Source organism: Crassostrea angulata, chromosome 9, assembly GCF_025612915.1.
Source record: "Crassostrea angulata isolate pt1a10 chromosome 9, ASM2561291v2, whole genome shotgun sequence".
Lineage (NCBI taxonomy): Eukaryota > Metazoa > Mollusca > Bivalvia > Ostreida > Ostreidae > Magallana > Magallana angulata.
Genome location: NC_069119.1, coordinates 4,703,495 through 4,725,434, shown reverse-complemented (window position 1 = coordinate 4,725,434; position 21,940 = coordinate 4,703,495). Strand labels below are relative to the sequence as shown.

Below are 21,940 nucleotides of genomic sequence, written 5' to 3'. Positions count from 1 at the left end.
GAAGAATTATATTATACTCGATTAAATGTATGATGTATCTGTGGAAATAGCGAAAGATCACAAATTATAGTAAATAAATTTACAAGCGGTGGTATAGATGCCCCAAACGACGCTACCCGAAGTATCCATATTGGAAATATTAAATATCATTGTTTTGAATAAAACTGGTTACATGCATTTATATGTCAAAATATGGAAAATTTTCCTAATCTTGGAAAAAATAACAATTTGGAAAAGCATGTGTTGTAAAATTATAAGCTATACTTTAATATATTTACATAGGTTCAATTTTGCCAATGCCCGATCCCGATCATATTAGGTTAATTAAAATAAGCATTTTAACTTTATATGGAACACATGAGATAATTAAAAATAAAACGGGACACTGTAATTGGAAAACAATTCTAAAGGGGAATAAGGATAATTTTTATTGAAACCAAACTCCAGATACTGAAAGCTCCATGGACAAAAATCCTGACAGATGAAAAGTTTATCATAATAGAAATAGTTGATAATTATTTTTCGGGTATAAATGTCAACACCAGTTACATTTTAGAACCATTTAACAAGACCTTAGACTTTCAGAAGGGCGTAGCTATCTATTCCTCGCGTCAAAACAAGTGAAAAATAACGCGATTTCAAGCAAAATATGCACTGATTGCGTGGTCAAAAACCAGACAAAGCTTGTTGATTTCAAAGATCAATGGCTGAGTGGCTAGCAATGAAATAGACAGGCCTACGTCACATTGCTGTTTGACACAACTACCCAAAACCCAAGCTCTTGTTAAAATGGTTCCAACTTCACCAGAAACAAACCAACTAACTTATAAATTATTTTTGAACTTTCGATTTTTAATAGAGAAATGATTTGTAGCTTTGATAAATCTAAAAACAAAATTACAAGAAAGACAAAAGTATGCTACTATTGTTGCTCGGCAACCAATTTGGGATAATGCTATGTTAAAACATGATGTTAAAACACTTTGTTTTAAAGCTGGATTCATAACGGCATATTACTTGTTCAAAAACGTTTTTTGTGTATTTTAATAGCAAGGGACAATTCAAACTCTTCAAGAATTTTTCTCATTTCTGAAGGAGAAATATAATTTGATACGTCAATATGAAATAGTGAAAACTGCTTTATTTAACAAAAGATGTAATATGACATGCTGACCAAATATACAAAAATAGCAAAACGTGATTTTCCTTTGATCAGTAGTGTCAGTTTCATTGCAGACAAGAAATGTGAATTCTTTGATGAGAACATACTGTCTGAAAAAAAAACTTTACATTAATCAAGTAATATTAAAAAAAACTATATTCTGTAGAGAAATAAATTTGGAATTACATATATATGAACAAGGCAAAAGATTATATGAATAAAATTTCACTCTTCTTTATGATATTTTGTGTTGTTACAGTTATTTTTTTAAACCATAATACATAGGCCAGCTGCAACTTATACAGTATGTGTAGTTGTATTAAAGATGTTAAACATTATGACAATGTTAAAACCATATGGAGACATTTGAATTCATGCAGTGATACATTTTGGTACACAATGGAAACATCTTATCTTTGGATTTTATTTCGAACGGAATGTACAAATACAAATTCTCAATACAAATTTGTCTTCCATATCATATAAGTTTTATAAATTATAAAATATTTTGTATATCAGAACAAATCAGAAACGCGTCATAATGAGTTCCTACATTAACAAAAAAATATTTAAAACAATAATGATGTACTTTGTTTAAAAAAAACCAAAACAAATAATTTGGAAATCGTAATTGTTTTTATAGATTTGTTATTGATAATAACCAAAAGTATCGGAAACAAGGTCTTTCACCTTACTAGTTCATCTACTCGCCTCAATAAAGTAATACAATTAACAACTTACAACTACAAAGAGTGGGAAGGACATCAAATATCATATGCATGAGCAATATTTTTTTCAGCTTTAATATAAGAAAATAAGAACCTGGAGAGTTTGTTTAATGCAAACGCATATCTAAAGACAACATAGATAATATATACTGTAGATTTTCTGTTTATATGGATCTTTTTTTTTTTTACAAGAAATAATGAACTGAATAATACAGAGACATAAATTTTAAGTAATTTAAACATTTCTTGTTAAATCTAGCATCTTCCAAAAATCTTATGGTCAAAGCATAGAAAATGAATCTGAAAGGGATGCCTCGTGTCTCTATGCACCTTAGACATTAATTTAAGAGTTTGACAGTAATTACGGAAGAAAACGCGGGAAATCCGTCAGCTCCGATTTTTGTTTCATTTTGTTTTCTGTTCTTTAATAAAACTTGATTTTTTGAAAAACAAAAAAGGTCAATGAAAATGTAAGGTGCGCTGACTTGGATGTAGGAGTTTTTTGTCAACAATGACAGTTTTGATAAATGTATGTAATTTTGTTTTAATTTTGTGACCACATCTTTCTGTGGCAGACGATAATAATGTTTTTAAATAACGCTACTTGTGTTAGAACGACGGTCCTTAAACTGTAATTTACTTTGCATATATTACATCTGAGATATTCTTAACAAAGCAAGACGTTGTAGACACGGTGTCGTAAATTTTTCTCCTCGGTTTGTGCTGTGCTTGCAATTTTTCCTTCATTTTGTGGAAAATTTAATTTAGAAAAAATAGAAGATAGACAAGTTCATGAAAACAAGTATTTTTTATTTCATTGATTTAAAGGCTAACCAACGTTTTAAACAATCCATACTTAAGAAGTAAAACTTTTTTTTTGCCAGTTTACTTTTGTAAAACATGGACACCTTACACAAAGCGACAACATTTCATGTTATTTACCGAAACATGCCGTTTTAAAACAATCCGCACAGAAATTATTCAAACGTGTACAATTATGTAACAAAACCATGCAAGGCATAATAGGTAGATTTAACTAAGTTTTTGTCAATTCCGCTATTTAGTAACACCATAAATAAGGAGAAGCTTTTGGTCCGTTAGTCAACATCTCGGAATGTTGGCTAAAATTAATACCATCAACTGCTTGTCATTTCCTTCTGTTTTAAATTTTGAAAAATAGTAATGCGCATACACTGCACATACACTGTGCCACACGTGATCGTCAGTGCAAGTCCAACAGGCTTTATCAAGATCAATCAAGTTTGTAAAATTTCGCAACTATTACGACCAGATTTTTCAATTTGGTTTATGATTAAAAGGTAAATGATGATCCCGCATAAGTCAAAGTTGAAACGTAGCGCGGATCATGTAGAAGACATTTCACTGCAAACAATTCAACAGATTCAGAAATCAGATGAGTACTAATAATTGCAGTTGTATAAATTTTTTAAACTTTAGCTTCTTGTAAAAAAAAAATTAACTCCTTAATGGTTTAACATTGAATTTTAATATATCATGTTTAATGAGAAAAACGCGCTTTTTCAATATATTTTACGCCAATGTCAAAAGTTAATTACATGTTATTCGTTCTACTATTATTCTAAACTTTTGCTGATGAAGTTTAATATTATTAACATTAATATAGATGAGACATTTTAAAAAGGCATAGAATTTTTCCTTTTATATTGCATGTTGGTTAATCGTACCAAGAATATATCAAACACATGAAAGAAATTATCTGATTATAATGTTAAAAACGCATATTGTGGCAATATTCATGGATATTTACTAAATTCAACTGCCATTAAAGTCCTTCTCTTGAAAATAAAGATTCTCCCATTCGTGCAATGAAATACCGTGGTATTCATGATTAAATATAACCAAGTTAATGGTACAGTTCAAGACAGGAGAGATGAAAAGAATCGTGAACACTTTCACACCAGATTGATGATACTGTTGCTTTAAGCATTGATACGTGGGTAATTAGGATTAAACATTAAAGGGACATGGTCACGATTTTACTCAAGTTTCATTTTTTCTAATTTTTAATATTTACAATGCTTAAGCAAACAATTTTGAATGATCAATCTAAATTTAAGTGTTAATCGTAAATGTATAACCAAGATACAAAATTTGCGATTCTTTGTAATGTAAACACTGTTCGTGACATGTTTTTGTTTACATTGGTTGAATATAATGAAAAAGGTTATTCTTCAAGCTGATTTTTTTTTATCTGCAAACTCGTGTTGAACGTAAATACAAAACAGTTTCTAGCGTTGGCAAATTCATTTTAGGTCTAAACTTAACTTTTCTTATCAATATTAAAAATGTTAACAAAAACTTTTGAATTGTAGGTTCAGTATCTCGCTTATAACTCGACCACTGACTCTCAAATTTTGGTTGGCTATTAAAAATGACTTATTGAAGCAGAGTAAACAGTAAATTTTGATATACAGCGACTCCACCTTATTTAGGATGCGATATAAAATTGCCTGTTATAATCTCTCTCTCTCTCTCTCTCTCTCTCTCTCTCTCTCTCTAATATCAATCTTTATACAAAGAAGGTTTAAAAAACCAAAAAAAAAAAAAAAAAAAAAAAGATCTATTTTTACTTTTAAAAACTAATGATTTAAAACAGTTTCACATTTTGACCTTCCCACTTCTCGTTTTTTATTATCCTGTAACGAAAAAGGATATGTTTTAAGCTCACAACTTGAAATCGAATATGTTTCACTGTGTCCGTTGTCCCAATTGTTTTCCAGAGAGATCGATTCCTTTCAAGATAAGGTTCGTCGACATTATTATATCTCCCACCGTTATCAGAGAACAATTATTATAGGGAGGACAATGATCAAGTGAGTAAAGGTTCAAAACAAATCCTACTTTTTACATTTCCATGGTGTTATGTCAAAACTAAGACTTCATTTCGTATTCCTATACATGTAAACACTCATCTATGTTATACATTGCAATGTTCTGTGTTGATTTGGTGTACATGTAACCTTGCTTCCTATGTATAAAAGATTTTGCGTGTCAGTTTATTAATTTTTCGGTTCTAATCAAATACTCGGTATTACTTTTCAGGGATTTCTTTTGGTTTTTAATCTTTGCAATCACTGCAAATGCTGACCCAAAGTTTGACGGCGTTCTTCGGAACGCCTCTGACGGGACCATGGAGGCATATATGATTCCGCCGTTTGCCTCCAACCATGCCTCTTTTATTGAACCACTTCCGAATGGAGACCTCGTTATGGCGTGGTTTAGCGGGACCTCAGAAGGAGAGAGCAATGTGGCTATTGTTTTCAGTCAATTAAAGAACAATTCGGATCAATGGACGAAAGCACAAGTTGTATCTCAGCGAAAAGGCTATTCCAACCAAAACCCAGTACTGTTCCATGACAATAAAACTGACGTCTTATATCTGTTTCACTCGCAACAAGAAGCGAAGAAAGCTTCAGCAGGAATTCAGAGTGAAGGTTGGCCACTATATATATCTTAAGGTTTAAGATGAGCTAACGGTCAATATTTGAAATACCAGCAGTGTCATTTCAGTCTCATTAAAGCTGCTTGGTCCGATTTTTCTTGTAGTTACAGTATCAAATAATTTTTCATACAAACCATTTATCTTAGAAAGTTATGGACTTTCTCCTATTAACATTAGCAGAATTGGTCGCCTTTCAAAGTTAGAAATATTCAAAGTAAATAAAAATAACTCCCGTTTGGGTAACACAAACCAAAATGAATCGTGGAATGTTTAGAAAAGAGAACCGCTTGGTTTTGTTTCCCGAATAATTGGGGTTTTTAAACTCGCATGCTATACAAACTTCAGAATTATTGGCGAATAAAACATACATAGGTTTATCTGTAACTTGCCTGAACATTACGACCTTTATTTATAGCGATGTCAAAGTTGTAACACAACTATACCTGTCTTGGTGTCAGGGTGAATTTTCATTTGAGGCGAAATAACGCGATACCCTTTTATGTCGTTTGTTTTGTTAACCAATTTTGTACATAATTTTTTCATTGAAATTTGGTATAATTGATTGGGAAAACTACTGCAATGTTTATTAGTTTACATATACTTAGAAAAAATAGCGTTTAATAACGTGCACAAAATTTGATATAAAATCGGACCAAGCAGCTTTAACTCACGTTAACAGGAAAAAACCAACTTTCTGAATTGCTAGAATAATAAAGTGGATAAATCACTAATGCTTATTGATTGTAATATATAAAATCATCAATTAATCATTGATTGATTGTATGAATGTTTAGACTCTGCAGAAATATGGGTCCTCAGCGCTAAAAATGTCACCAATTCTACCGCCATACAGTTCTCCCCACCACGTGTTATGTTTAAGCACAAAGGTACAAGCAAAAATAACCCTAATAGTTTGTGTGTTAATATTGATGAATTTTTATAGCTCTATCTTGTTTCCATTGTTTACACTGTGACGCTATGATCGTTTCTGGTTTTTTTCTGTCTATATACAGGATCCTTCGATCGTAACAGAGTCGTGGTGTCCCTTCGGAACACCTGGCTTTATCCTATATACTACGCAGGAGGCTCCAGCAAAGACCAGACCTCCAACTTGAAGGAATGCGTGGACCACGACGTGTTCAGCTCCTGGCTGGACCACCCGTTCACGGCCTCCAACTACCTTGTCCAACCGTCAGTCGTCAGGCCAAAGAAAGGTCGGCGGTAGCGAATACTATGGTTTCATCAATATTCGTTTAATACCAATTTTCGTGGATTTCGTTGTTTAGTTGATCAACGAAATTAAATGTTCATTGAAGTGCAATTTTTATTAACATTTTGTATTGATAGGCCACTTGAAACTGTGATTTTCACTTTATCCACGAAAATTGATACCCTTGAATATTAATGAAACCACAGTATCATAGTTAATTACAGAGAACGATACATTAACTTTAAGGAGGAGAAACATAATCCAAAAAAGTTTCGTCTTTTCAAAAGTCTCTACATGCAATTGGTGTTAACTTCAGCTTGGCAAAAAAGGGACTAACATGTCATTTTGTGTGTTTAACAAAGAATAAGCACAGGAAACAATCACCATAAATCTTGTTGACAGGTAGGTGTCATTTGTTGATGAAGACTCATTAGCGAAACACAACATCTACTTAGTCTTACAGATAAACGCTGGGCGACCTTGACATCCGGGACAGATTTAAATCATTGTAGTGATAAATGACAACCGTCTACGACTTTGTCATTTAGTGTTTTTGTTAGGACACTGCGTTCTCATTAGCATGTTTTTTATCAACAGAAACGATATTTAAGTGCAGAAACGTAGGAAACGTTCTGTGATTACCATAGTCTACATGCCGCGGTGCCAGCTGGCTAAATATAAGGCAGCAAACTCTTGAAAGCAATGTCGTTTGTTCACCCCAGAGGTCATTTCTTTCGTTACAGGAAACCCTCGACTCATTGTGTTCTTCAGGGACAGACGTGCGCAGAATGTTTACCGAGCAGAAAGCCCGGATGACGGAAAGACCTGGACTAGACCCAGTAAGACCACTCTACCGAATAACAACAGCGGGATCGAGGCCAGCGTCCTGAGTAGTGGGAATCTGGCCATCGTCTACAACCCGACCACCAAGGACCGTAACCCCCTCAGCGTGTCCCTGTCTGACGATCAGGGTGAGTCCAGGTCTGTCCGAGCTCCCACTGACCAATCAAAATGTGAATGAATTTAATTCAATTTTATAATATAATCCAAAAATCTGAATGAGGTCTAAGATAAGGTTAGTCCAAAAATATCAACCAGTCAGTGAGCTAATTAAGGTACAAAGGGACTTCTGGGAGGGCTATTATAGATTCCCATCCAAAGTGCTAAAACTTTATTTACATGCATGTGATTATTAATGATTGCAATTAAATGCCTTGACAAAGTTAACGATAAATGAAATATTGTCACTAAAACCTTTGTTCAAATATTTTTGTAACTTTATATTGGTGAATATATTATCACATATACATTATTCTTTAACGAAACGAATTCATGTTCATTGAGAAACCTGGGCAAAATTTCAATGCACAATTCAAGATTATTTGAAAATAATAAATAAAAGTTAAGGTGGTATAGGACATCTGTCGATATTAATATGAATTAAAGGTTATTATAAGTAAAATACTTTCACCCGTTTAGAATTATCAAAATTTTACAAAATTAATCAAAAAATAGCTTTAAAAAATAGTTGTAGAAGTAAAAGTTGTAAACCCCCAGCGGGATTTGAACTCATGACCTACAGATGAGCAGTAAACCCTCTAGCCCAATGCGCTACGCTGTTAGGTGCAATACTGTGAAAGAAAGTACTTTCTTAATAACACTTCATTTCATTGTTAATTTCAATAAACAATACGTCACAACATGAAAGTCTCCCATACCACCTTACAATACTTCGACAAAAGAAAGTTCCTAAGAAAAGGGGATAATCTTTTTGCATCACATTTCTTTGCTTTAGGGATCACGTGGAAATACACAAGAAATCTGGAGTACACAAAATCTTCAAATGGCGTGGAATTTAGTTACCCAACATTATTTCAGGACTCCTCTGGTAGGATTCATATCTCGTATACATTTAATAGACAGACTATCAAACATAAAGTCCTTCCAAATGAAGAGTGGATTATGCAAAAATAGTCAATGAAGAAGGATGACCATCATGCGCGTATCCAGAAGGGGGAGAGAATGGGGGAGGGGGTCCGAAGGCCCCAGAAAACTCATATTTCTTAAATTCATTTAGGAAAAATACCGAAAATATGCCTTAAATCCCCCTTCTTTGGCAAACTTTAATATCCCTCGGACCCCCTGCCCCTCTGTGAAAAAATTCTGGTTTCGCGCATGAGTCACTATGCCGCTTGATGCAATGTGTGCTGTATATGCCTGTGCACGTGCATGCACACGTACTTGTATATATCATTATTGTGTTTTTATAAAATATATATTTTGATTGAATTTTTTGGAGCTGTTGCCTTTTAATTAAATGGTTTAATTACAGGAATAAACAATGATTTTAATCTTTATCCGACCAAACGTTTATTCGCAATTGTTTTTAAATATATCTTTTCAAGTAATAGAATTACTACTTTATAAATACTATATCAAATAAAAATCAGTTTTGAAATTCTTTTGTTTTTTTTATCTATATCATTCATTTGTCTTTGCTTTGTATTTTGATTAAGTGACAACACTCAAAATGGTTCTAATTCCCTATATTTAAAAAAAAATTGCGATTTAATGAAACATCTTTTTTTCATCAGAAGCTATTGGTAGCATGTGCGTTCATAAAATGCGTGGCAAACATATCGGTGACAAGGATTAGGGTTAGGGTTAGTACCAATTAAACATACAGATGTCAGTAGAGTTGCTTACACATGCAGTAAAACGTATCGTCATTATTTACCAAAATGTGTATTTATAAGTTTTAAGTGAACACACAACAGAAACATCATTTTCATATTTACATGAAATTTTACAAATAAGCATATCAGCCAATAAACAAAGAATTGTGTAATATTCAAGTGGACTCTAAAACAGAGCTCAACAGGAAGAGATTGCATCTTTGATAAAAGGGAAACAAACCGGAAGTGTACATATCACGACATTAGGAATCGCATCCTTACACAAAGCTTTTTACAACGAACCTCATCTTAAAAAGTCAAATATACATGCATAAAGGTTTTTGATTAGTATCATTTGTAATAAAAAGAAAGATAAAATGATAATACATTGGATTTAAAAATATCTTTCAAACTACAAAAGCGCTCTCTATTTCCATTCGCTTACCAATAGGGAAGTCAATACCTATTGCCTTGTGTATTGGTTCTATTTCTTTGAAGCAAACTGGCTTCGTAAATCCTTACTTACAATGCAATATGACGAATTAAATGACATCCAATCAGAATCCATTAGAAGCTTAAAGTAGTTAAGTTTTGGGATACCAAGTTTCAAAACAAAGCATATAGCGCCCTTTGCACCGGCAACAGACGTTACCTTGCTAAATACAAGACTCATCTCAAAGCTTTGCGAAATTGAACAAGTCTTTTGTAAAGATTGCAGAGTCGTTTTGAAGTTTGTGGATCAGGAAAATACAGTAATATATGCATCCTGCATAATTTCTCTTCCTTGCTGCGTGGTTGTGTGCAAGATCTCAACAGTTATGTTGTAAAGCCGTATTATTATATTTCATTTGAACGGGCCGGAGTTCAAGGAAAAGACAATACTGCAATGTGGCAACGCACTTTGAAAAAATAACGCACTTTGGAGAAAAAAAAAGTTCGTTAAAATTTCGGACAAGATCAATGCACTAAAAAAATATTTAAAAATTTTGTTGTAACACTTGTGACCAGCCTATGGATGTGTAATTTCCCCGATCTGTGGAGTCTATGTCAGAACTAGTCCATTGCATCCAAGTACTTTGTCTATCGTAAGATTAAAGCAAGTCACATAGTTAAGAATAGTGCTCAATATATCTAACAAAACTGGAAGAATAAGAGAGGTCTAGGAATTATTTTGGCCATTCAAAATGATCTATGCACATGTATGTTCGGCAAAATTACTATGATTCTTCATTTCCGCTAATCGAGAACTTACTTCATTTGCTTTATTAATGGTATTAAACAATGATCATACTTTGTGTTGACAACCGGGTGTCATTTGTTGCTGAAAACATTAAGGTAGATGAATAATATGTAAGGCACTGGAGGACCCGGCACGAGGGACAGGTTTAAATCACACCACTGATTAATGTCAGCCGTCGACGACTTTGTCATTTAGGGTTTAAGTTGGAACACAGTGTTCTCATTATCATATTTTTCTTATCAATAAACTCTTAACCTTGAAGTTCAAAACCGTGAATAAGTTTTGTGAGGGTGCATACACGTAGATCGTGTAGCATGACCACCTCTCTCTCTCTCTCTCTCTCTCTCTCTCTCTCTCTCTCGTATTATTGTTTCAACCAGTAATATTCATAAGAATAAATCCTACAATTGCATACACTTTATGTTTAATAAATCATGAGCTATTTGAGCAGGTGCGCTCCTAGAAATATCACAACGACAGTGTTGCTTGCAATCGGGGAATACACGCGGGTTGCACAAACATGCTGTGAAACGTGCTCTAATTGTTCAAATATCACAATCGTCTAAAATTAGGTAAACTTTGATCGTAATAGATATGTTCTCTCAAAGAAAATGCTCTTTTATGTACACTCAATTTCACATTTGATTCCCTTCCTCATCAAACAGCGTTTAGCAGTAGAACAGAATGATGTACTGCATATTAAGCATAATACACATACGCAGTTTGTTAACTTTGCCATACAAGCAATAACACAGCCTCGTGTTGTGGTCAACCAAACAGTACAGTTTTAAAAGTAAAAGGCTTAGGATGCTCACTCCTCCTAGGCACCTGATCCTACCTCTATCTTTTTGGAGGTCCGTGTTGCACTGCTTTGAATTTGTATTTCGTATAATGGAGTTTTGAGATGGTTGACGGTTTGTTATTGTATTTTTTTTATTGACACAACATATTTTATCTGTACTTTGTGATAAAATTGAACAATGATACACCATAGAACACGAGTATGTTTATGTTGTACGACGGTTACATACTAATTTTTTTTTTTACAAAAATCCTCCAGTTTTCTCTGAAGTAAAACTGACTATTACTCCTTTTTGTATCGTCGATCAATTGATCTGTCGAGTTTATAAAAGTTGAAAGTTGTGTTTCACAAAAGCCAGGTAATTGGCAGTCCATGGTGCATTAAAGTTTACATGGTTAAAGATCGTACTTGCAACTGGCAGTTGCTGTTCGAGTTTCTCTTTCCTCCCCAACCTTCCCTTTAACCAGTGTTTGGAACATGGATGCCTAAAAATTGAAACAGTGTTTATAGTTGTCCTTTGTATTTGTTTGCGGTGCATTGCCGACAATCTTTAAAAAGATTAACCAGGAACCATGCAACTAATTGTGGCCTCACTGCAGAATTGGACAGAGAATATTCTATCATAATTTTTGATGAGTTAAAAACAAGATATTGAAGATCTTAACGCACAGACCGTAGATTGATTTTTTAAAGGTAATGATTGATGCAAAATATGCTAACAGCTAAGAGACACCCAAGAGTCATTAACCATATACCGACAGACATGCATGTCTATTAAAACTGTTTTTTGTGCGATTGTTTTATCCAAAACACATCTATCAAATCCACGTCAATACTATAAAATAAAAATAATGGAGGCAGAGAGAAAGGAGAAAACACAAAGCATGATTTAATCCTTTAAACCCGAGAATGTATATACATGTATACGTGCATGTAAATAAAACTAAATGTACAAAACTCTCTCTTCTTGGATATTTTATTTTATCGTAAAATATTGTTTCTTGCAATATGAAAATGATAGGTATATGAGTTCTTTAAGTGGTTCATTGTCATTTCTTTTCTTTTTTTCAGTGACACTACGTACATGTACAAAGTCCGATAACTTCAGTTTATGAACCAGACAAATGAATGTAATTTAGAGAGAAATCTCGAGTGTCATAAAGTACTATCCATTTAAGGATTTTCATGAAAAATCTTTCAAATGTTTGTGATGTTGGTATACATTTTACCATTGTTTGGATTTTTTCTGTCCCAGGTTTAAACTCACAGCACAAAGTTGAAAATACTTGATTTTCAAACTCCTCTTCAATTAGTGCTCATACATGTACAAGTCATGATTACAATATATTAATAAATATGATTTTAACTGACAAGACTTGTAACAACAAAAAAGAAGTATGGTATGATGTAACATGGTGGGCAAGTTCTTTGGGTACACTTTTATTGAATCTTTTTACTATATGTGGATTTTGAACATCGTTTAGATTCTTTGTATGGTCCATTAAAGTCAACGTTTATTCCCGTTACACAAGATTAAAGATTCAAAATCCAATGTGACATCATCAGTTTATAGATTTTAATTATATAAAGTCCTCTGGGGAAATATCATCGGGATACAGTCTTGTACCACAGGCGTTTCCTAGAACAAGTTTATGCTTCACAGGTTCTAGAACGATTGATAAAAGGTAAAAAAAAAATAACGGTTTTTTTGATCGACATTTGTTATCAAAGTGTTATTTTTTCAAGCAGAGAAAAAGTAGAATATGATATCATCTGAATGGAAAAAGCAGAAAATAAGTTAAAAAGATTTTGACCTCGAGCTCATTGCTCGTGGGTTATGAGAAACTTTCATAATTATTGTATTTTTTATAAATTCATTAAGTCCAGAAAAATTAAAACTTTGATATTGTATATCACCATTCGACAAAATGCACCCCACAACTTACCCTGAAAAAATGAATTTAAAAACGTAAATAAAAATCTTATCAACTTGTTTTTTTTTTCCTTTTGAAAAAGTATGAGGTAGATCTATAATTGCTTTTTTAAGTTTTATCATGGTAACATTTATAGGCATTAATAATATAAGTTTCTTTGTTGGGAAAACTACGTTTTTTTAAATTTGTGTGTTCACTATAGATTATTTCACAGTTGAAAAATAGAATCTATTTATCCATAGATGAATCACTTACTTGGTCGGATCAAAATAGGCATTTTACATCGTCTTCGTGTTTTAATGTCAAATGCTGCTTTAACAAACATCTACAATACTGTTAATTATCCTGTCTAATTAAAATACTTTTTGATTATTACTTTCATTATATCCAATATGTGAATATTGTTGAAAAGTGAAATTGTTTTAGAACAGTTGGAGTTTAGATCTATACATCGACATGAAACTAATTTATTAATTTTTAATATTATAATTATTTGTTTAGTTGCATATATATGTATGACATGGAATGCAGATCTAAATCTAAGATTTTTTTTTTTTTACCAAAAACCAATCTTGAGTTTCATTTGCATAAACCGTGTTGAAAACTTTGGATAATGCGTCTTAAAAGAGGAATGGTCCCGATATTGGTCAAAACCTAAATTCTAATTTTGAATATTTAGAATGCTTCAATAAAGCATTTTTGATAAGCAACCAAAATTTAACGAACATTTATAAGCGATATGAGCTCACAATTCCTTGTTATGAAAACAATGTTATGTGATGTTTTTGTTAACATTTTGAGTATTCCATATTTTAACTTTATATGAGGGTGACAAACACTAGACACTGTTTATTTATGTATCAAAACATATCAGCAAGTACTAGTATAGAAAAATCAGCTTGAAAATGAACATTTACCGGTGTAAACATAAACAAGACAGGAGTTTTGTTTATAAGCTAAGAACTTCAGAGTTTCTTAACTTGTTTTTAATTTTACGACCGACACTCAAATTTTGGATGATTATTAGGCAAGCATTACAATAGCATTGTAAATTAGAAAAATCTGAAAAATACAATTTTGACAAAGACGTGATTTTTCCCTTTTGATATCATTTTGTAAATCCGAAGTATACAAGCTACAGATTGTTGCTCTTGGTTTTATAGATAATAAAACATTAAACAAAAGCTTGTTCAAATCACAAGGAAACATGATGCCATCAATACTTTTTCTTATTTAAAGAATTTTTTCAGACTTTTGTGCTCTTTATGTCATCACAAGGCAAGAAAGAAGTAACATTTGCAAAAATATATTCGTTTCTAATCATTGTTAAAAATAGAAATAATCTTTCTGTTTTAGATCATGTCTCATTATAAAGGCAGATTAAGCAAATCTTATGTTGTTTTACAATGTTTGGCTCATAGAGTTTAAGTAAAAAGGCAAACTTAAGGCAGTTTTGTGATACCACTGATTTTGGCAATAATAAGAAAAATCTGGAATGTGTGAAACAAATGGGACAAGCGTTGATATTTGCGCGACACCTACAATGAAGATTGTAAAAAAAATTTCTAGGCAAGAGAATGAATGCACGTGTAAACAGGTAGGGGATACAAATATTCTTGTAGTTGGATATGAACATTACAACAACAATAATCAGGAGCCATGTTAATGAAAGTATGTCATTCTTATGGCCACTCTAAGATATCTGAAGATGTCAACATAATTTATCACAGATATATCTTACTTAAGATGTCTCACTTTGACTTGATTTTAGATGATTTGTTAAGTTATAAACTATGATTGAGTAAAAATAACATTCATATGTTTAATCTGTAGAATTTGAATAGTTTCTTATATCTTTATATGGAACTCGTCTTCTTAAATTGATCTAAATAGAATTTTTAAATGATTTTACCCATTCAGGTTAACGACATTTAGGGGAAGTAAAGTCCTAAACCAATGACTGATGCATTTTGCACATGTATTTCAGTGTTGTGATTTATTTTTTCGTGTCGTTTACTATTGTGTTTGACTGTTTTATTTCAACAGGATTGATAAAAAATCTTTATAAATGTAGAAATAACGAAGTCAGTAACACGTAAATTTATTCGGTAAAAATTTGATGACAGCAATTTCCACAGTTCTAACATCCATAAGTAGTTCACACGCTATCGTAGATACAGACTAAACGGAAAAACAAGAAATATACATGCAACAGAAATAGTACGCGGCTGCTTACATCCCTAGAACTGTGTAAATTTTAAGTCCCCGTACTGGCTATACCCGCCGCTTGGTCTCAGGAATTTCTTTTTAATTGTTCAATCCGCTGCATATTTGGCAGACAATACGAATGGGGTCCGAGGTACATTTACACAAAATTTCATTAGGATTGAGTGAAGAATTTTTTTCTACAGTACATGTCAAGCACGACAATCGAAACTCAAATGCCCCAAAACTCATAACTCGCTTAAAAATAAACTAATTGGTCTGGTCATTGGTACAAAAATTAAGAATGGTACTGGGTTGAAATAAAAGGTTCAAATTGAAATATCCAGTAATAGGGGCCAGTACCTTTTTCTTGGAAACCTTTTAAATGAAAAGTTATTTGATTTTAAAGACATTTTGTTCAACAATTGTTTGGAAATTTGTTACCATTCTTGAGATATCTGAGAAAGAATGTTTTAGGGGCCGGTCCCTTATCTCCTTATTGGGGCCGCTGAACCAAATTTTGAATGTTGCATGTTGTTAAGTACCTCATTTTAAGAATCTTTTCTTTAATACTGCATTTCAAAATATTTCTCCTTCTCGAGATATAGGTGATCAAAGTTTTGGACTTTTGACCCCTAAAAACCCCTGATTACATAACACATGAGAAAATCAATATACTGTTGGGCTTCATAACTGTAAGATGAACATATTTGCTTCTATAATTTATTACAAAATATCCCTCGGTGAAGAGCTATTGGCAAAATACTTTAGAGCCCTCTAGGTCCCTAATTTGAGGGGCCAGCCCCTTTTTCCTGATATCAGCTGAAAGGTCTTGTTGATTCAAACTAATTTTACATTACATGTTTTAACAAAATATTTTCCAGAAAAGAGATAAAAGAGGAAAAGCACGAAAATTGTCGACGCTTTTCATATCTTAATTTTCGATCCCTACCGAGCTTTGGCGCATGTAGTGCTAGACATGTGAAACAACAACCATGAAAAACTTCAATCTTTCCTCTACCAACTGTAGAAATTTGAGCGCAATATCTTTTATACTTTAGGAGAACTGCCGCAGACAAAATACCCATATAAAAATCGTCAAAACGTCAATATCGCAAAAACGGATGTGTTGCTGAAAACATTAAGGTAGATGAATAATATGTAAGGCACTGGAGGACCCGGCACGAGGGACAGGTTTAAATCACACCACTGATTAATGTCAGCCGTCGACGACTTTGTCATTTAGGGTTTAAGTTGGAACACAGTGTTCTCATTATCATATTTTTCTTATCAATAAACTCTTAACCTTGAAGTTCAAAACCGTGAATAAGTTTTGTGAGGGTGCATACACGTAGATCGTGTAGCATGACCACCTCTCTCTCTCTCTCTCTCTCTCTCTCTCTCTCTCTCTCTCGTATTATTGTTTCAACCAGTAATATTCATAAGAATAAATCCTACAATTGCATACACTTTATGTTTAATAAATCATGAGCTATTTGAGCAGGTGCGCTCCTAGAAATATCACAACGACAGTGTTGCTTGCAATCGGGGAATACACGCGGGTTGCACAAACATGCTGTGAAACGTGCTCTAATTGTTCAAATATCACAATCGTCTAAAATTAGGTAAACTTTGATCGTAATAGATATGTTCTCTCAAAGAAAATGCTCTTTTATGTACACTCAATTTCACATTTGATTCCCTTCCTCATCAAACAGCGTTTAGCAGTAGAACAGAATGATGTACTGCATATTAAGCATAATACACATACGCAGTTTGTTAACTTTGCCATACAAGCAATAACACAGCCTCGTGTTGTGGTCAACCAAACAGTACAGTTTTAAAAGTAAAAGGCTTAGGATGCTCACTCCTCCTAGGCACCTGATCCTACCTCTATCTTTTTGGAGGTCCGTGTTGCACTGCTTTGAATTTGTATTTCGTATAATGGAGTTTTGAGATGGTTGACGGTTTGTTATTGTATTTTTTTTATTGACACAACATATTTTATCTGTACTTTGTGATAAAATTGAACAATGATACACCATAGAACACGAGTATGTTTATGTTGTACGACGGTTACATACTAATTTTTTTTTTTACAAAAATCCTCCAGTTTTCTCTGAAGTAAAACTGACTATTACTCCTTTTTGTATCGTCGATCAATTGATCTGTCGAGTTTATAAAAGTTGAAAGTTGTGTTTCACAAAAGCCAGGTAATTGGCAGTCCATGGTGCATTAAAGTTTACATGGTTAAAGATCGTACTTGCAACTGGCAGTTGCTGTTCGAGTTTCTCTTTCCTCCCCAACCTTCCCTTTAACCAGTGTTTGGAACATGGATGCCTAAAAATTGAAACAGTGTTTATAGTTGTCCTTTGTATTTGTTTGCGGTGCATTGCCGACAATCTTTAAAAAGATTAACCAGGAACCATGCAACTAATTGTGGCCTCACTGCAGAATTGGACAGAGAATATTCTATCATAATTTTTGATGAGTTAAAAACAAGATATTGAAGATCTTAACGCACAGACCGTAGATTGATTTTTTAAAGGTAATGATTGATGCAAAATATGCTAACAGCTAAGAGACACCCAAGAGTCATTAACCATATACCGACAGACATGCATGTCTATTAAAACTGTTTTTTGTGCGATTGTTTTATCCAAAACACATCTATCAAATCCACGTCAATACTATAAAATAAAAATAATGGAGGCAGAGAGAAAGGAGAAAACACAAAGCATGATTTAATCCTTTAAACCCGAGAATGTATATACATGTATACGTGCATGTAAATAAAACTAAATGTACAAAACTCTCTCTTCTTGGATATTTTATTTTATCGTAAAATATTGTTTCTTGCAATATGAAAATGATAGGTATATGAGTTCTTTAAGTGGTTCATTGTCATTTCTTTTCTTTTTTTCAGTGACACTACGTACATGTACAAAGTCCGATAACTTCAGTTTATGAACCAGACAAATGAATGTAATTTAGAGAGAAATCTCGAGTGTCATAAAGTACTATCCATTTAAGGATTTTCATGAAAAATCTTTCAAATGTTTGTGATGTTGGTATACATTTTACCATTGTTTGGATTTTTTCTGTCCCAGGTTTAAACTCACAGCACAAAGTTGAAAATACTTGATTTTCAAACTCCTCTTCAATTAGTGCTCATACATGTACAAGTCATGATTACAATATATTAATAAATATGATTTTAACTGACAAGACTTGTAACAACAAAAAAGAAGTATGGTATGATGTAACATGGTGGGCAAGTTCTTTGGGTACACTTTTATTGAATCTTTTTACTATATGTGGATTTTGAACATCGTTTAGATTCTTTGTATGGTCCATTAAAGTCAACGTTTATTCCCGTTACACAAGATTAAAGATTCAAAATCCAATGTGACATCATCAGTTTATAGATTTTAATTATATAAAGTCCTCTGGGGAAATATCATCGGGATACAGTCTTGTACCACAGGCGTTTCCTAGAACAAGTTTATGCTTCACAGGTTCTAGAACGATTGATAAAAGGTAAAAAAAAAATAACGGTTTTTTTGATCGACATTTGTTATCAAAGTGTTATTTTTTCAAGCAGAGAAAAAGTAGAATATGATATCATCTGAATGGAAAAAGCAGAAAATAAGTTAAAAAGATTTTGACCTCGAGCTCATTGCTCGTGGGTTATGAGAAACTTTCATAATTATTGTATTTTTTATAAATTCATTAAGTCCAGAAAAATTAAAACTTTGATATTGTATATCACCATTCGACAAAATGCACCCCACAACTTACCCTGAAAAAATGAATTTAAAAACGTAAATAAAAATCTTATCAACTTGTTTTTTTTTTCCTTTTGAAAAAGTATGAGGTAGATCTATAATTGCTTTTTTAAGTTTTATCATGGTAACATTTATAGGCATTAATAATATAAGTTTCTTTGTTGGGAAAACTACGTTTTTTTAAATTTGTGTGTTCACTATAGATTATTTCACAGTTGAAAAATAGAATCTATTTATCCATAGATGAATCACTTACTTGGTCGGATCAAAATAGGCATTTTACATCGTCTTCGTGTTTTAATGTCAAATGCTGCTTTAACAAACATCTACAATACTGTTAATTATCCTGTCTAATTAAAATACTTTTTGATTATTACTTTCATTATATCCAATATGTGAATATTGTTGAAAAGTGAAATTGTTTTAGAACAGTTGGAGTTTAGATCTATACATCGACATGAAACTAATTTATTAATTTTTAATATTATAATTATTTGTTTAGTTGCATATATATGTATGACATGGAATGCAGATCTAAATCTAAGATTTTTTTTTTTTTTACCAAAAACCAATCTTGAGTTTCATTTGCATAAACCGTGTTGAAAACTTTGGATAATGCGTCTTAAAAGAGGAATGGTCCCGATATTGGTCAAAACCTAAATTCTAATTTTGAATATTTAGAATGCTTCAATAAAGCATTTTTGATAAGCAACCAAAATTTAACGAACATTTATAAGCGATATGAGCTCACAATTCCTTGTTATGAAAACAATGTTATGTGATGTTTTTGTTAACATTTTGAGTATTCCATATTTTAACTTTATATGAGGGTGACAAACACTAGACACTGTTTATTTATGTATCAAAACATATCAGCAAGTACTAGTATAGAAAAATCAGCTTGAAAATGAACATTTACCGGTGTAAACATAAACAAGACAGGAGTTTTGTTTATAAGCTAAGAACTTCAGAGTTTCTTAACTTGTTTTTAATTTTACGACCGACACTCAAATTTTGGATGATTATTAGGCAAGCATTACAATAGCATTGTAAATTAGAAAAATCTGAAAAATACAATTTTGACAAAGACGTGATTTTTCCCTTTTGATATCATTTTGTAAATCCGAAGTATACAAGCTACAGATTGTTGCTCTTGGTTTTATAGATAATAAAACATTAAACAAAAGCTTGTTCAAATCACAAGGAAACATGATGCCATCAATACTTTTTCTTATTTAAAGAATTTTTTCAGACTTTTGTGCTCTTTATGTCATCACAAGGCAAGAAAGAAGTAACATTTGCAAAAATATATTCGTTTCTAATCATTGTTAAAAATAGAAATAATCTTTCTGTTTTAGATCATGTCTCATTATAAAGGCAGATTAAGCAAATCTTATGTTGTTTTACAATGTTTGGCTCATAGAGTTTAAGTAAAAGAGCAAACTTAAGGCAGTTTTGTGATACCACTGATTTTGGCAATAATAAGAAAAATCTGGAATGTGTGAAACAAATGGGACAAGCGTTGATATTTGCGCGACACCTACAATGAAGATTGTAAAAAAAAAATTCTAGGCAAGAGAATGAATGCACGTGTAAACAGGTAGGGGATACAAATATTCTTGTAGTTGGATATGAACATTACAACAACAATAATCAGGAGCCATGTTAATGAAAGTATGTCATTCTTATGGCCACTCTAAGATATCTGAAGATGTCAACATAATTTATCACAGATATATCTTACTTAAGATGTCTCACTTTGACTTGATTTTAGATGATTTGTTAAGTTATAAACTATGATTGAGTAAAAATAACATTCATATGTTTAATCTGTAGAATTTGAATAGTTTCTTATATCTTTATATGGAACTCGTCTTCTTAAATTGATCTAAATAGAATTTTTAAATGATTTTACCCATTAAGCCTCCTAAGCATCTTTTATGTAATGGTTTTAAATTGCATTCACGCGATTTTAATGAATCAGATATGCTTTGAGATTTCAATGCTGTGCGAAGAGATTTGTATGCTATGCTGTGATAAATTAAAAAAATCGAAGTACTAAATGATATGGTATGCTATGCTATTCTATGAGATTTGAAGAAAACAATCGAAGTAAAATGATTAAAAGCCAAATTTTAACACCAAACTGCAATGTGAACATTTATTCCTCTAAATAAAAGTGGCCACTTAACTGTCACCTGAGTAACATAGCCCATACACACAGTTGTAGAGGAGTATTATATATATATGCATTTAATTAAGTTTCATTTTGGAGTAGAAAAATTATAATGTTGTAATGATGACCACCTTCCTGACTGAAATATTTCAAAAACGACTATAAAACCTATAGTTTTAGCCAAAACCTTCAAGATCATAATAGGGCGCATGCCCTTATACTAAAAAGATGCAAGACTCTGATAGAAAATAATTTCCCAATATTTGTCAATTTTCAAGATAGGTTTTATGTGTACGCACGACGGACGACGCACAGACGCACGACGCAATACGACGGACGGAAATAGATAGCAACTAGACACGATCTCGTTGCGAGCAACGAGGCGGTCTTCCGTCTGATTTTAAAATTTGAGTTCGATCTTGATTTTGCTGTGAACAACTAAACATGTTTAAGAATAGAAAAAAAGGTGCAAGGGCAAGATGCTTTTTTGTTTTAGGTGTAAGAGCTTTGTTCAATAAGTGTTAACAAATTCGTCA

General features: G+C 32.5%; 1 protein-coding gene across 3 annotated transcripts; it reads left to right on the top strand.

The window, feature by feature from the left end:
* The first annotated feature begins 4,666 nt into the window (after positions 1-4,666).
* LOC128163578 (uncharacterized) lies at positions 4,667-8,848 on the top strand. 3 transcript variants are annotated; one of them, XM_052827204.1, is made up of 6 exons: positions 4,667-4,745; positions 4,975-5,366; positions 6,169-6,261; positions 6,388-6,588; positions 7,328-7,555; positions 8,380-8,848. In XM_052827204.1, the coding sequence occupies exons 1-6, from the start codon at positions 4,738-4,740 to the stop codon at positions 8,556-8,558; spliced, it is 1,101 nt and encodes a 366-aa protein (XP_052683164.1). In that variant the 5' UTR covers positions 4,667-4,737; the 3' UTR covers positions 8,559-8,848. The 3 variants fall into 3 exon arrangements, with proteins under 3 accessions (XP_052683164.1, XP_052683165.1, XP_052683163.1); XM_052827205.1 differs by having other exon boundaries at positions 4,732-4,832; positions 7,328-7,565; XM_052827203.1 differs by having other exon boundaries at positions 4,739-4,832.
* Positions 8,849-21,940: the final 13,092 nt, after the last annotated feature.

Coding starts and splice junctions, on each gene's coding strand:
- LOC128163578 (XM_052827203.1), top strand. CDS start 4,795: ATGTCAAAACTAAGACTTCATTTCGTATTCCTATACAT. Junction 4,833..4,974: donor CATTTCGTATTCCTATACAT/GTAAACACTCAT, acceptor ATTACTTTTCAG/GGATTTCTTTTGGTTTTTAA. Junction 6,262..6,387: donor TGTTATGTTTAAGCACAAAG/GTACAAGCAAAA, acceptor GTCTATATACAG/GATCCTTCGATCGTAACAGA.